The sequence below is a fragment of the Chrysemys picta genome, chromosome 4, assembly GCF_011386835.1.
Source record: "Chrysemys picta bellii isolate R12L10 chromosome 4, ASM1138683v2, whole genome shotgun sequence".
NCBI lineage: Eukaryota > Metazoa > Chordata > Testudines > Emydidae > Chrysemys > Chrysemys picta.
The window spans coordinates 117,434,583-117,451,574 of NC_088794.1; the positions used below are offsets into that span (position 1 = coordinate 117,434,583).

General features: G+C 41.3%; 1 protein-coding gene across 9 annotated transcripts in view; it reads right to left on the reverse strand.

Annotated features, from left to right (window-relative positions):
- Nucleotides 1-3,018: 3,018 nt before the first annotated feature.
- CEP128 (centrosomal protein 128) overlaps nucleotides 3,019-16,992 on the reverse strand; it is a 418,852-nt gene continuing 404,878 nt past the window's right edge. For 7 of the 9 annotated variants that reach the window (XM_065593465.1, XM_065593463.1, XM_065593464.1 and 4 more), the window contains 2 exons: nucleotides 16,880-16,988; nucleotides 3,019-3,155 (listed from right to left, as the gene is read on the reverse strand). In XM_065593465.1, coding sequence (XP_065449537.1) covers nucleotides 3,049-3,155; nucleotides 16,880-16,988 — 216 coding nt within the window. In that variant the 3' untranslated portion in view covers nucleotides 3,019-3,048. The remainder of the gene's footprint in view (nucleotides 3,156-16,879; nucleotides 16,989-16,992) is intronic. The other 2 variants (XM_065593466.1, XM_065593467.1) reach the window with 1 other exon arrangement.

Below are 16,992 nucleotides of genomic sequence, written 5' to 3' on the forward strand. Positions count from 1 at the left end.
TTTAAAGCCAGTATAACCCAATAGTCATTTTCATTCTACTGTGTGAATGTATTTACAGAGCATTTTGAAAGCATGTCCTGGAGTTTAGACTGCTTAAATGTAGTAGTCAGAGAACGCAAAAAACAATTATTAAAACTAACTAAACTACTTTTAGTAAACACAAGTAAGAATAATAAATACAAGCCAAGAGAGCCAGAAGCAATGAATATCCAGCTTTTTTCACATTCCTTAGGGAAAGCAAAGAGATTTTTATTTTTACAAAAATAATAATTTTGCTCCTGAACTGAGGCTCTCAGTTGCCAGGTTTGAGCCTTGCCCACTTACAAACAGGCATTTACCATGGAAGTTGTTCCAGATTCAGTAAAAGAAGGTTGATACACATCTATCTATACAGCAATTCAAACTGTAGGGGGTTCTCTTTAAAAAGATCTCCTTGCAACATGGTCTATTTTAAGACCACAATTTACTCTGTTGCAAAACAACAGTTTTTATTTTAAATTGACTGTCCTATATTTCTTTTAACCATTATATGTATGCACCATAAACTCTGGAAACTGTGAATATCTTATTTTCTGATTTTCCAACATTTCACCAGGCAGCTGGCTAAAGTGTTTTAAACACCAATTTCCAGCTGTGACCTGATTTAATTAAAAAATAAATTACAAATGCTGAATACATTTAGAGTTGGTTTAGTTTAGGGCAACTATGGACTGAGTTATTCCCATATTTCATGATGTCCATGCTCCTTCCTACTCTATGACAGAAACAAGTTTTCATTAACCTTATTTTCACTAGTAGAGAGGGGTTTTTTGTGTAGTTTTTTTATTCTGGCTCTGACACAGCCATTGGGATTGGAAGAGATGGATGACCCTGTTATGCTTTTCTGGCCTTTGAGGTAGGAAATGTGCCAGCAATCTGTAAAGGGCTAGTGCCAGCACTACTCCAGCCTACACTATGCACATCTAGAAGGCAAAGAGAATATCTTCAGAAAGGATAAGCCAATCTTTTATGAGACATAAGAAAAATAGTCAATAGCTGTTTTCATACAAAGAAGTTACAATATGCACATAAAATTATTGCAAAGCAATATTTGAGTGTATCTTCTCATCTCCCTTTCTGCAGAGTCTATGCGTTAATACCCTCAGCAATAAGGTGTGCTTGGAACAATGCTGAGTATAAGGGGCTTGCTCCAACAGACTCCCCACTGTCCCAGCTGTGAGCAGAATCTGTCTGTAGTAAACTCCTTAAAAGCACTGCCTGTTCCTTAGTTGGCACATCATGATCTGGAAACTGCTACTAAAGGTTCCATCTCTACTGACGGTTCTGGTAAAAGAGCCACAGTCTTTCAGAGAAGGAGAGGGCTCTCTATACAAGAAAAGGCTGACATAAATGAACTATTGCAATGTAATTCATATTACTCTGATACTCCCTGGTGTGTTTGGCCAGTATATTGGCCCTTTAAGGCACTTTAGTGGTGATTCAACCTGGAATGTTGGAAGATAGGCATGTATCATAGAACTGAACCAGGACTAGTGAAATAATGAAGATTCTAGAGATAGTGGAAGATGTTACAATAGTGGTTTGTTGGGGGCTTTAGTAAGCTAGGAAATGTATCAGATTTGAATGGAATGGGGTCCTCAGAAGCAGGAAGGACATCCAGAATTATGAATAATAAGCAACCTTTTAAAATTAAGGTGAAATTTCAAAATACTTTATATAAAATAAAAAGAATAACTAAGTGGTTATTAGAATTTGCTTTTAAAAATGAACAACGTTTCATGCTCATATATAGCATCACCTTTCATCAAAGGTTTTCAAAGTGCTTAAAGATCTGTATCATCAGGTCATTCTGCAGGTGAGGAAACTGAGGCACAGAGAGGTTAAGTTATTAGCAAAAAGTCACAGAGTAACTTAGGAGAAGAGCTGAGAACCAGTCTTCCGACTGCCATTCTCTTACTCTAACCCAGGGGTCGGCAACGTTCGGCACGCGGCTCACCAGGGTAAGCACTCTGGCGGGCCGGGCCAGTTTATTTACCTGCTGACGCGGCAGGTTCGGCCGATCGCAGCCCCCACTGGCCGTGGTTCCCGGGCCAATGGGGGCGGCGAGAAACGGCGCTGGCGAGCGATGTACTGGCTGCAGCTTCTTGCCGCCCCCATTGGCCCGGGACGGCAAACCACGGCCAGTGGGGGCCATGATCGGCCGAACCTACCGCGTCAGCAGGTAAATAAAACTGGCCCGGCCCGCCAGGGTGCTTACCCTGGCGAGCCGCGTGCCGAACGTTGCCGACCCTGCTCTAACCATTAGATAATACTGCCTTCTTGCCGTACCATTGGATTATAAGATATTATATTTTAGAAATAATTCTAAACCCTTACAATAGAGATAGTTTGGTGCAGTCTATGATCTAAAGTCCCTTCAACTTTGGGAAAATTTGGTTCTAGTTTTAAACTTTGCTGATTGGATTCTTTTCTAATAGTTAATGACCTGTTACATGGTTTTTATAAACTGAAATACCTAAAAGCATGTATATATTTTGCTACAACATATTATAAAGCCTCTTATAATATACTGGGACAAAAGTAATTTCTAGTAATTGTTTCTTGATTATTAATCATTATTAAATAATGCTTAAATTTAAGTGTCAACCAAATTTCCTTACACCTGTAATTTTGCTCTTAGCAAAAGTTTGTGTACTAGTTTTTCAGCTAGTAATCTTTAGAATCCATGTATGCTATAAGCAAGAATAAACTTTAATCAGGCGAACTATAGAAATGAATGCAAAGAGGACAAAGCTTTATGCCATGAAACCCTTTGGCAGATGTGGTACATACCGTTATCTTCAGGTTTAAATAGCCTCACTCCCCTGAAACAACTATGATGAACTTTCAGTCAATATTTGGCAACTGATAAGTTACTGAAGCTGCATCACTCCTGTAAGTGCAGCTGTGCTTGATTACAGACAGAATTATTATTGTTTTAAAACAATGGAGCAGAATTGAACCTCCAGCAAGGAAAGCTGTGGTGTTTTTGCATAATTTTTAGCTGCTCTAGTGCTTCTCTTTTTCTGCTTGTGACTTCATTTCATTGACAGCAATACTAATGGGATCTTCCTTGGTTGTATTTAAATCGAAAGGAATCATTCTTCTCATAAATGCTGGAAAGGAAAAAAAAAAAGGAGTGTGAGGAACCAATCAACCATCTGCAAAGAAATACTATCAATAGCTAGTATGTACATAGATTTGCTAGTGGCAGCTACCATAAGTTTGACCTGTGCTGTTCTTCACAGTCAGAATTTGTACATGCTTGCCTGATATACTACTAGATACAAAAAGTTATGTTAAATACAACGTTTTGGTTACAAATTTAAAATTTTAAAGTCAGAAAATGCAAGTGATGATGGCACTCATACAGCAACATACTATGGTATACATTTATCAACACAGAGAGTAATATAAGCGCTTATTGGTCAAGAAAAACAGATTTTTTAAGTCCATCCAGGATTAACCTGGCTGAGTGAGTTTTGTTACACAGAGGAAGCCTTAACTTCTACTTTACCTGACATTTAAGAATTGTAATTATGTGCCTTCTATGTTGTATTTACACTTTGTTTGCATTTAATTTTGTAGTCTTTTTAATAAGAAAAAAACCGCAGAAGAACCCCAAAGAAAATACCCTTCTTAGTGGAACATTCTAGAGGAACAAATTGTATTGGCCCCAGTATTTTTATGACATCAGAATTAATGTATATGCACTTTAGGCGTGCATGTGTAATTTTTTTAATTCTTGGTTCTGCGTACTTCCACAAACTTAGCTTGAGTGCATGATATGGCACAAAGCCCCAAAGTAAATATGAACTAGATGCAGCATCTAGTAATTATCCATTGGTAAAAAGAACATTAACTGGATGATAAAGACTTGACAAGAGGCAGAGGCACCAAGTTATGAAACAGAATCAAACATCAGGCTTCTAGTTCTACAAAATGTCATTCTTGTACTGTCCATGCATGCATCACAAAAGTGTCAGAACACTGGGCGTTCCTGGCAGTTTGTTATAAACATGCTTAGTGTACGTTTTACAAACGGTACTGTAATAACTTAGCAGCTCCCACCTAGGAGCCATGTAACAAGGAACAAGTCTTCACTTTTTAATGTAGAATCCTTCAATTTCCAAAAGTGAAAGTAAAATCACTATCTTGATTCTTTGGCCCTTAATAAATCTTTGAATTGTCATTTTTCTGCACCAAAGAAACTGGAATTCTCTTAAGAATTATACAGTGTTTGCTTTCTAAGTGTGAAACCATCATTATTTGCCACAAACTTCTTTTCTGAATGTGCAGCCTCTTCTCTTCCACACTTAGGTAAATCTGGAAAATTTCCATAGACCATATTAGAGAAGCACAGTCTACCAATCTCAGCACAAGACTGAAGACAGTCTTGTGTTCTTGAATTCTAAATCTGGCTCTGCTGCTGTCTCCCGGTGACCATGGGCTAGTCATAAGTTAACTACTACTGGATGCACATCAATGAAATGGGGATAACTCTACTTACATCACAGCAAGGTTATGAGGCTTTGTTGTTTGTAAAAGACTTTGCAGATGAAAAGCAATAGGTAAGTACTAAAACGTATTCAGTTTTGTTAGCTAAGGAGTCCCAAATCTGTGATGTGAATCCCGTTGCAGAACATAAAATTAAGAGGCCCCTTCATGCGAGACAATTCAAAGGAGTAATGATAATAATGAAAACCTAAGGGCTGTTTTGGATAAAAACACAGCCACCCCCCAGTGTGAGGCTGTGACAGGTTCGCAGGAAACATGAAGAGCACATTTTTCACTAATCTCTTAGTCATGGTACTATTTATTCTCTAAACATTTACAATGCTCATCTCCTAAGAAAACTAGAAATGCCTCATTCATAATGCAATTTCTTTTGGGAAATAAAGAGAAAAGCTATTAAAGAGAGACTGCTGGTAAAATTAAACAAATTTTTGCATTGTCATTTTTTGCAGCTACCAGGGAAAAATAAAAATAAAACACATATCAAGTTCCTCCCATAAGACCTAAGAACATAAGAACAGCTACACTGGGTCAGACCAATGGTCCATCTATCCCAGTATCTTGTCTTCTGACTGGCTAATGCCAGCTGCTTCAGAGGGAATGAACAGAACATACAATCATCGAGTGATCCATCCCCTGTCATCCACTCCCAGCTTTTGGGAATCAGAGGCTAGGGACACCCAGAACATAGGGTTGCATCCCTGACCATCTTGGCTAATATCCATTGATGGACCCATTCTCCATGAACTGATCTAATTCTTTTTTGAACCCCATTATAGTTTTGGCCTTCACAACATCCTCTGGCAACAAGTTCCACAGGTTTGCTGTGCATTGTATGAAGAAATACTTCCTTTTGTTTGTTTTAAACCTGCTGCCTATTACTTTCATTGGGTGAACCCTGGGTCTTGGGTTACGTGAAGGAGTAAATAACACTTCCTTATTCACTTTCTCCACACCAGTCATGATTTTATAGACTTTTATCATATCCCCTCTTAGTCATCTCTTTTCCAAGGTTAAAAGTCTCAGTCTTTTTAATCTCTCCTCATGAGGAAGCTGTTCCATACCCCTAATCATTTTTGTTGTCCTTCTCTTTATCTTGTCCAATTCTAATATATCTATTTTGAGATGGGGTAATCAGAACTGCACGCAGTATTCAAGGTGTGGGCAAACCATGGATTTATATAGTAGCATTATGATATTTTCTGTCTCCCTTCTTAATGGTTCCCAACATTCTATTAGCTTTTTTGACTGTTGCAGCACATTGAGTGGATGTTTTTGGAGAACTATCCACAATGACTCCCAGATCTCTTTCATGAGTGGTAACTGCTAATTTAGGCCCCATCATTTTGTATGTATAGTAGGGATTATGTTTTCCAATGTGTGCATTACTTTGCATTTATCAACATTGATTTTCATCTGCCATTTTGTTGCTCAGTAACCCAGTTTTATGAGATTCCTTTGTAACGCTTCACAACCTGCTTTGGATTTAACTATCTTGAGTAATTTTGTATTGCCTGCGAATTTTGCCATCCTGCTGCTTACCCCTTTTTCCACATCATTTATGAATATGTTGAACAGCACTAGTCCCAGTACAGATCCGTGAGGGACACCACTATTTACCTCTCTCCATTCTGAAAACTGACCATTTTCTAATGCTCATCAAATTCAGGGCTTTGTCTCACTGGTCTCTTCCCATTAAAGCTAATTTCATTTTGTAGGAGGGAGGAATGGTCTAGTGGTTAGTAAATCTGGGTTCAACTGGGCTTTGCCACATATTTCCTGTGTGACCTTGGATGTCACTTAGTCCCACTGACTTCAATCGGGCCAGAACTTCACTCTTAATCTTCATGTCGGTGGCCCAAATGGGGATAATACTATTTCCTTTATTTCACTGTTTGTCTTGTCTATTTAGACAGTAAGCAATTTGGGACAGAGTCTATGTCACGGTGTTTGAATAGAGTTTAGCACAGTCTTTGTTGGGACCTTCTGGTGCAACCATAATATAAATAATAATAAAATAAAATAATAATCTGCAATAAGAAAAAGTCAGATAAAATGATGTTTTTTCCATCTTTCCCACTAATGTGGGAAACTTGTAAACCATTCTGTCTACCACACCATGAGCACTACAAACTGAGCAGAAAAAGAAAGAAAATGGGAAATATAATAAATATATGGGCAACACTTTAGGGCTTTTTTGTTCTGGTTTATTAACAGCAGGAAGTGATAGACTCAGATGGATTTCAGGGAGCAGTAAGTTTCAGACACTAAGAATCTTCTAAGGCAAAAACCTGAATACTAGAGGAAAACACACAGTGAGTGGTATCTGGGCATAGAAACATTGCCTAGTATGTCTCACTTGGTTTGTAAGAGAGTACACTTCCAGCACTCTTCTTGCAAACACAGTTTATCTCTCTGGAACTATATGCTTGCAAAGTTGATGACATTTTCTACAAACTCAGGCCATGTCTACATTGGGAACACTTTACAAGTATAGGTATAGGTATATGAGTATAGGTATAGGCATATGATACTAGTTAAGTGCTCCTAGAGTAGACACAGTTTATACTTATACCAGGAACTCTTACCATTACAGCTTATTCCACCACACCTGAGCAAAGCAAGTTATACTAGCAAACAAGCACTTTTGTCAGCATAGCTGTATCTACACTAGGGGCTTCTGCGGCACAGCTCCCACAATTTTATGAGAGATAACTCCTCATCACACCTGTGACTGACACAGCTCTGTTGGCAGAAATCTGTGGCATAGACCTGCCCTCAGCATGCAATTTTCAAAATGTTCCTGTCTTTGGTTAATTTCAAACTTTTAGCAGAGTATTACTGACAAACCAGATTTCAGAGTTTAGCCATTTTTGAGTTGTCTGGTTGAAAAAAATATAGTAAACTTTTCTTTTACAGTGGAAAAAGTCTATTCTTTTTTCATCATCCCACAGATAAAAAGGGCTTAACAGAACATTTCAGGTGTGTTTTTCCAGAGAGCTGAGAAGGTCTTAAAAGCAGTGATTTGCAATGCATATTATTTTCACTACCAGCTGGTAGCCAGTACAAAGGAATTGGTATATAGACTTATACAGATGTAACAGTAGACAGTTCCTGTTTGCCTTTCCAGTAATACAAGAACTAGAAGGCTCCTGATAAAATCAGAGGCAATAAAATTAAAACAAATAAAATAAATCCTCTTTTAATCCAATGTATAATTAACCTATGGAATTTGTTGCCATAGGATATTGAGGCAAAAAGTTCAGCAAAGATTTAAAAAAGGATTAGACACCTATGACTAAGAGCTGAATCTGCAGTTGCAGTAACTAAGATAAAAATTTTAACAGCTATCACCCTGTGCTTGAGATGTTCTTTCAAAATGTGGTCTCTAGGCTCATCTTCCTGGTCCATTGTTCCAACCACTTCACACCCCACTCTCTCCCTGTCCCCCATCTCCAATTTTACACCATATAAGGCCCTTCATCATTTAGTCCTAACTTGTCTTTCAAATCGAATTTCTTACTGCAACGTCATCCCCTGACTTTGGTCTGCCCATGATGTCTGCCTTGATCACAGCTTGCCTACTTTCCCCACATATGCCTTTGTGCTTTCTGCCATGCTGTCCCTTATTTCGATAAGAACTCTCCATCAAAATTGTCAAATCTCCCACTTTATTCTCTTTTACATCCCCCCTTAAAACCTATCTTTGCTATGATGCAAACAAATCACTACTGTCTGCCAATACTTAGGTATGGCCTGTGACTAGAGGCATAGAGAAAGCCAGCACTGGGGGGGGGGGGGGGGGGGGGAGGGGGTATGTGTTATAGTGGGAAGGACAAAGGTTCAGGATTACTTATTTTGCCCAGTGGTTAGTCCATCCCAACTATATACCATGATAATATAAGAGTGCTATGCATCAGCAAAACCAACGGGTAATGGAATGCTGTGATCCCAGTTTTATGAGATCAGGAAGACTAACCACTATTTTCCTCTCTGCAGGCTTAGGGTATGAAAGCCTGGGATAGAGACACCCGTCAACAATATAAAGCCGAGAGGCTATATGACTTCTGGGAAATATTCCAGGTCAAAACCTTGAAACGATAAACTGTACAAACAGAAGGACAGGAATCAATTTACAGAACTAATGCAAAGCATCTGCAATTGTTAGAAGCTTAGTAATATAAAACTGCAGAAAAACACAGTGGCCATGAAAAAAGCAATTTCCGAGGATTATTCTATAGATAACAGCCAGTAGCTGATTTTTTTTAGACTAACCTTTTTTCAGTTGCAGCTGAAAATAATATGGACTGCAAACCATGTATCTAATGAGTGCCTTCTTGTCTAAATTATGCTCTCAGTTAAACCTCTTCCTTTCTAAGAATATGGATATAGTAAGCAAAACTAGCACTCTATAAAATAGCTGGTTATGGAAAAGATATTGTAATTGTAGAAATTATAACAAAAACATGAAGACCAGACATGAAGCAGATGACTAATTGCTATCCCTTTCATTGACTGCTGTAATTAGCATCTCCATACTAAATATCTCTATAAATACACAGATTGCAGTTTATTTATTTTTTATCATTTATTTTCTTCTCTTTCTCTCTAACAATTTTACATAGATCAAGGTTTAATTCCAGAGTCACCTTCATTTCTAAATTATATCAAAATTGTCTTCTCTTCTACCCTACAATGATCTCTCCAAGTCAGGGCTGAACCACACTGGCAGGGAAACATAGGGGAAGCTTGTAGTGCTACTGGCTATACTGTTTTTGTTCTGTAGAAGACCTCAGTTCTCACGTTGTTAATCTGAAAACTTTCATCAGAATATAGGGAGAAAAATATAACATTATAAGGTCTAGCACACAGCTACTGCAAGTGACTGAGCAAAAATATTATTGGTTCAAATGGCTCAAGTCTAGTCTTCTGTTTCTGAACAAGCAAGGAGATAAATTAGCCACAGGTAATGAGTGACAAATGTGACAGACCAAACCAGTGGGGTACAGGAGTCTGGTAGAGGGCAAATATACTGGTCACTGGATGAATAGTTTTCTGTTCCCTGAGTGACCAGAGCAGGGGCTGCACTAGAGTAATCAGGAACCTGCTAGAACCAGTTAAGGCAGGCAGGCTAATTAGGACACCTGGAGCCAATTAAGAAGAAGCTGCTAGAATCAATTAAGGCCCGCTAATCAGGGCACCTGGGTTTTAAAAACGAGCTCACTTCAGTTTGTGGTGGGAGTGTGAGGAGCTGAGAGTGAGAGGGTGTGCTGATGGAGGACTGAGGAGCACAAGTGTTATCAGATACCAGGAGGAAGGTCCTGTGGTGAGAATAAGGAAGGTGTTTGGAGGAGGCCATGGGGAAGTAGCCCAGGGAGTTGTAGCTATCATGCAGCTGTTACAAGAGGCACTATAGACAGCTGCAGTCCACAGGGCCCTAGGCTGGAACCCAGAGTAGAGGGTGGGCCTGGGTTCCCCCCAAACCTCCCAATTGACCTGGACTGTGGGTTCTTCCAGAGGGGAAGGCCTCTGGGCTGTTCCCCAACCCACATGGTGAATCTCTGAGGCAAGAAAATCTGCCAATAAGCGCAGGACCCACCAAGATAGAGGAGGAACTTTGTCACACAAAGTAAGAGAGACTCATTGTCGATTTTATTAAATACCCTGGGGCTCAGGAAAAGAAGATCAGATATGATTGTCAAAGCCTTAAATTAGTGCTGATAAATATCACTGCTTGAAATTAAAAGTGCATGGAGCTGCGTATGCCACTGAGGTCATTCAAATGATTGATTTACTACCTGCCTTTCAATGGTGATGGCTAAGCCCACGATTTTGTCATGGACAGATCATGGGCAATAAACAAAAATTAATAAAAACATCCCTGACAAAATGGGGATGGAAGAGGATCCAGCACCCTGTCCCTGCTGCAGTGGCTAGGAGCTGCAGTGACCCCAGTGCCTGGGAGGAGTCCCCAACACCCTGCGGGGTTGGGAGTTGCGGGGAGGGGGGGAGATGGCTGCCAGCAGTGGAGTCTGGGTAGCTGCGGGGGGAGAGGAGGCTCTGCTCGCGTCAACTGAGCAACTGCAGGGCGGCTGAGGAGCTGCGGGGGCCCGCCGACCCGTGGCCGCTGAGCAGCTTCGGGGTCCCTCTGCTGTTGGTAGCTGGAAGCTGCCGGGGGGCTCTGGCTACTCTAAGTGGCTGAGCCACTGCAGGGGGGACTCCTGCCAGCAGCGGCAGCTGGGCATCTCAGGGGTCACCAGCGGCAGCTGGTCAGTTGTGGGGGTCTCACTGCCCGCAGCTGTGGGAGGGTCCCCTGCCATCCATGGAGATCCCCAATGTCATGGAGATCACTGGAAGTCACAGATTCCGTGACATAATCTTAGGCTTGGTCTACACTAAACCCCCAAATCGAACTAAGGTACGCAACTTCAGCTACGTGAATAACGTAGCTGAAGTTCGAAGTACCTTAGTTCGAACTTACCTTGGTCCACACGCGGCAGGCAGGCTCCCCCGTCGACTCCGCGGTACTCCTCTCGCCGAGCTGGAGTACCGCAGTCGACGGCGAGCACTTCCGGGTTCGACTTATCGCGTCCAGACAAGACGCGATAAGTCGAACCCAGAAGTTCGATTGCCAGCCGCCGAACTAGCGGCTGGGTATAGACGTACCCTTAGTCTTAGTGATGGCAAGAAGAGTTGGTTATGTGAATTGCTGCCATAATATTTCACAGTCCTCAAAAATTCTGGAAATAACATAGGACCTTCAGTTCTCTGATTGATGGAGATTAGGCTCACCATATAAGTGACACATCAAGTTTGGAAAGAGATACTAATGGTTTTGGAGGAAACTCATTTTCTTGACGAAGGTAAAGACCATCACAATAGCAGCTACTATTAAGAGGGTAAGCAATCAGTACACTGAGAAATTAAAAAACCTAATCATGTGAATAAAAACTGTGTATTCCTTCAGAATCAACTAGCACAAAAGAGCACAAAACAAAGATTCTAAAGCCTTTCTCCTTACAGAGCCTTAAAAACCTGACTTAAAGACTCCTACAGAATAGGCAAGAGAAACTAAAACTTTGAAAAGATTTTGTATTCAATTCCTTTCCATTAAGAATAAAGAAACAAGAAAATCTGAGACAAGATTTTTATTGGTAATTCTTTACCATATAGGCAACAAGAAAAGTCCTCCACGTCATCTCAGGTTTTTAAAAACAAGGACTGTGACAAAGTCAGGCTGGACGGCTGCAAGAGGGTCTGGGAAAACAGGTATGTTAGCCCTAGAATGCTAAAGGCCCTTTTTCTGACAAGCTGGGAAGGGGTTACTTCAGGTCAGTTAGGGACACCTGAGTCCAATTAAGGGCTGCCTGAAACCTGTTAAAACATCTCTCCTAGTGGATGGCGGACAAACTGCTGCAAGGCTGGCGGCAGCAGGGAGATAGGCTTCTCCAGTGTGGGAGACACCCAAACCCAGTGCCTGTTTAGGGGAAGGACTGACACCCTGGGCCAGCAACAGGACAACAGCTGCTCCAGTGAGGGGGCCAGGGAAAGAGTACTCCTTAGGCCTGCCCCGAGACCTACTGGGAAGGCTCTGAGAAACAAACGCCAAAAAGGGAAGAAAGACCCACTCCAGAGTGGCGCTGATTTATCCCAGGCCAGAGGAGGGAGCGTTAAGTCTGGCGAGGCAGAAGGGGTGCCTTGCCACACGTGGTGTCAGGAGTGGCATTGCATTGGCACTGAGAACCATCCCAGGGCAAGGTAAATCACCTCCCCTGCCCCAAAACGGACAATGTAGTGAGGGCACTGGTGCAGGCCACAGCAGCACAAGAGGCTACCAGGGCTCAATTGACCACCCAACAGGAGTCGGTACGACTGCAACAGGAAACTAATCAGATGCTGATCACAGAATGTCAGGGTTGGAAGGGACCCCAGGAGGTCATCTAGTCCAACCCCCTACTCAAAGCAGGACCAATCCCCAGACAGATTTTTGCCCCAGATCCCTAAATGGCCCCCTCAAGGATTGAACTCACACCTCTGGGTTTAGCAGGCCAATGCTCAAACCACTGAGCTATCCTTCCCCTCCCAGGCAGCCCAGGATCGAGCCACCCTGCAGGAGGTCGTGAGCCAGCTGAAGGCCCTGACCACTCTGACACATGGCCTTAATGAGATGCGACCCCTAAGGGCCAGGAGTTACCTGCAAAAGATGACGGTGGAAGATGATATGGAGGCCTTTGAGAGAGAGGCTCTACATGAGGCCTGGCCCCAAGACCAGTGGGCCAGCATCCTTGCCCCTTTCCTGTGTGGGGAAGCCCAGAAGGCCTACTATGACATAGCAGCAGAAGCAGCCACAGATTACCCCCCGTTGAAGGCAGAGATCCTGGCGAGATCTGGGGTGACGACAGCTATAAGGGCCCAGAGGTTCTATGAGTGGAGGTACCAGGACGGCAAAGTCCTGAGGTCACAATTATTCGACCTGATCCATCTAACACGGAAGTGGCTGTGCCCAGAGATCAACGGCATGGAGAAGATGATAGAAATCATAGTGCTGGACAGGTTCATGAGAGGATTACCACCAGACCTATGAGGATGGGTTAGCCAAAATGACAATATGGGAAACGCCTCCCCAACCAATTATAAAAGTTAAGAAAAACTAAGTAAGCAGCAATCGTTCAGCCACATTTATATTCTTAGAAAGGAACTTTCCCCATATGATGTTGAATGCAGATATACCATAATGATTACAGTGGGATCAATGCTCTTATCAAGCAGCCGCTTTTTTTTTTTTTCCTCCAGAGAGTTTAGTTCTGCTGAAAGGTTTCTGATTAGCTCTGGAAAATGAATTACACTGTTCAGCCAAAGAACAGGTGCATCATAGGGAGTGGCCATTCAAGCTTACTCCACGTTACTCTACTCCAGCATTTTGCTCTACCCTGGTGGAACCACTCCTCTAATGCTTGAAGAAGAATTCCATTTCTAGGACCCATTCAATTTTTTGCTCTTTGCCTCATGTGGTTGTGATATTTTGATATGGCCCCTTTTCAGGTATGATTCAAGTATGTCCCCTAAATCAGGTAGCTCACTGCTACTTCCCATACAGAAATCCATGAATGTTATAAAAATGATAGTTGCTAATTGTGTTTTCAGTTCTTATTTGGAAGAAAATCATATTTAATCAAGGATAGATGTAATAATACACAAACAAAGACTCCACATTTGTATTTACCCCATCACTACAAAGTAGGGCTGTCAATTAATCACAGTTAACTCAAGTGATTAATGCAAAACAAATTAAGTACATTAAAACTAGTTTTGATTAATCAGAGTTTTAATTGCATTCTTAAACAATAATAGAATACAAATGTAAATTTATTATAAATATTTTTGGAGTTTTGTCTACATTTTCAAATATACTGATTTCAGTTACAACATTGAGATAGTTACTAGATTGCACTGCAAGACAGATTGTGTCAGGACTTCCACCTTAAAAAAAAGAGTATCTCCTCTGATTCTGTGGTGAAATTCCTTGTGCTGTGTAGGTATAAGAGCTCAGATGTGCTGAAGCAGCAGACCAAGGCAGAATAAATTGGTAGATTTTCTGTAGGGTTTCACAGAAGTATGTTATAGTGTTTCATCTGATTGATACTAAATTAAGAGTGACTGTCAAAGATTCATAACCAAGGACTGTAACAGAAGAAGTATGATGAAACGACGATGATAATCCCATACACTATGCAATTAATATAGTTTGTGAAGTGCTATAAAAATGAAGATTGCTATGGAAGTACTAATTATCACTTTACAGGATCAGAGATGGCCCATAGTTTTGCAAGGCCCTTTGTCAGGTAACATAAATGAATGCAATCCAGTTCCCTCTCTATATAGCTATCTTACCGCCACCCCACATACAGAGGGATGGAATATAAAATTGTTTCCCATCCCCCTCATCACTTTCTGCCTGCCGGTAATCCTCACTCAGGGTCTGGCAACCTTCGGTCTGCCAATATTTTAACAAAGGGTTCCAACCAAAACATTGTTTTTATATTAGTCTGCAAGAAGCCCTGTCTTGGGTCAGAGAGGAAGAATAAAGGATTGGCAAATCTATTTGTTTACTTTCCAAAATTGTTTCTCAGAACCACAACTGCTGAAGTAGGTAAAAATTACTTGGCTAATAAACTCCTATAAATGCCACTCATAGAGAATATCTTTACTCTGTGTGAAGGACATGGGGATGCCTGTAATCGTATATGAATATTATATATTGTGGTTGATTGGTGTTGTATGTTTTTTGCTATAGGATTGCAAGAGGTTAATTCAGGCAGGGGTTATTTGCACATGTGCAGGAAAGAGAACAATAGCTTAAGAAAGCTCCACTTGCTGGTATTTAAAAGATAATATCGGGTCATTTACCTTTTAAATTTTACCTCATAGACTTTAAGGTCAGAAAGGACCATCGTGATCACCTAGTCTGACCTCCTGCACATTGCAGGCCACAGAACCTCACCCACCCACTTCTGTAATAGACCCCTAACCTCTGGCTGAGTTACTGAAGTCCTCCAATCATGGTTTAAAGACTTCAAGTTAGAGAATTCACCATTTACACTATTTTAAACCTGCAAATGACCTGTGCACCATGCTACAGAGAAAGATGAACCCCCCCCCTTCAGGGTCTCTGTCAATTTGACTTGGGGGAAAATTCCTTTACGACTCCAAATATGGTGATCAGTTGGACTCTGAGCATGTCGGCAAGACCCTCCAGGCAGATACCTGGGAAGGAATTCTCTGTAGTAACTCAGAGCCCTCCCCATCTAGTGTCTCATCTCCGTCTGTTGGGGATTTTGCTACTGGCAGTCGCCGATGGGCCATATACTACGGTAGGTAGTACCATCCCCTCCATCAACTTATCAAGTTCAGTCTTTAAGGCCAGTTAGGTTTTTTGCCCCCACTGCTCCCCTTGGAAGGCTATTCCAGAATTTCATTCCTTTGATGGTTGGAAACTATCACTTAATTTTGAGCCTAAACCTGTTGATGGTCAGTTTATAGTCATTTATTCTTGTGTTCACGGTGCTTAACTTAACTTAAATAACTCCTCTGGGGAGCAGACTGAACTTCAAGTCCCCAGAGGTTGGGGTATCTGGGATAAGCTTGCCTACCTAAGCCTATAGGGAAAACTGATGTATGTGTAGACCTCTTATTGTGTTTCAAAACCTTTTGTCATGACATGCTGTGTATCTACTGTTGTGGTTAAACAATACTTGGTTTTGAAAAGGTTGTTCTGGGTAACTATTTACCATTGGTCATAGCTCAGAAGGGAAGAACCAAGGTAGCCAAATTCACTGGGTCTGCTGAGCAATCATAGTTGGTACAGAGTGCGGCACCCTTGTGAGACAGTTTAAGAGTGACAGAACCACAGGATTCCACACTGAGGAGGTGAGGACTCAAGGCCTGTCACCTGTATGGGGGCACTCAGAGAGACCAAAGAGGGATGAAATGGGCAGGTAGCACTGAACTCTGACACTGTTTCAGAAAAATACAGAGTACAATGCTTCAAATGTATAATACAGCATTCAACCTGTATATGTTGAAATTATTTGGGTGTGTGTGTGACAAAATTGTAGGGGTATCATTCTCCAGAATTAAAAAAAAAAAAAAAAATCTGATGCCTGCTGCAAACTGGCCTGTTCCAGAGACCAAATAATCTCTTCAGAGGTATTTTTATAAGTCAGTTGTGGCAGAGATGGTTTAGTAGTGTTCAGAAAAGAATCAACTTCATCAGAGTTGGAACTCATCATCCCTTCAGAGTCTCCCATTCATCACATCACTTCCTCTTTGAGAGACTGCCGCAGCCTCTTGTGACCTGTTATACATAAACTCATGGGCTGGAAGTTGCAACCAAACAGCAACTTTCCAAAAAAGGAGGTAATGGACAGGGAATTCTGCTTCTGCTGTTACACTCCACTGTCACGAATGTCAGACAGAATAATTAATAGGAATTCGTAGGGGGTGCTTTGGTTGGGTATCTGCATGTGACCTGAAAATGCAGTGTCTTTTAAATCTAAGGTTCCCACTGCCAGGATTCATATTACAATGCATGTAATTTTCTTTCTTCTGGACTTTGCTGACAAAATGCAGTATTTCCAAATGGAAAAAATCCCAGTGTGACATAGCACTAACTAGGTAAAGCAATAAATTCAGTGCCTGAAGCTGAAAGCCAGCAAGAATCCTATGATGATTTCAATGGGGTCTCTGTCATTCCACTAAAATAGTTTTAAAAGCAGAGGATACCCAATTGTGTTGTGGAGTTTTCCTAATAAATAACAATACTTACAGCCTGAATCTGAAAGCAGTGAGCTAGACATAAAGCTGGTTTTAGTCCGCCAGTTGGAGGAGAGAGTTGCCGCTTGTATGTCAGAAACATCAGCATCCATTTTCTCATCCTAA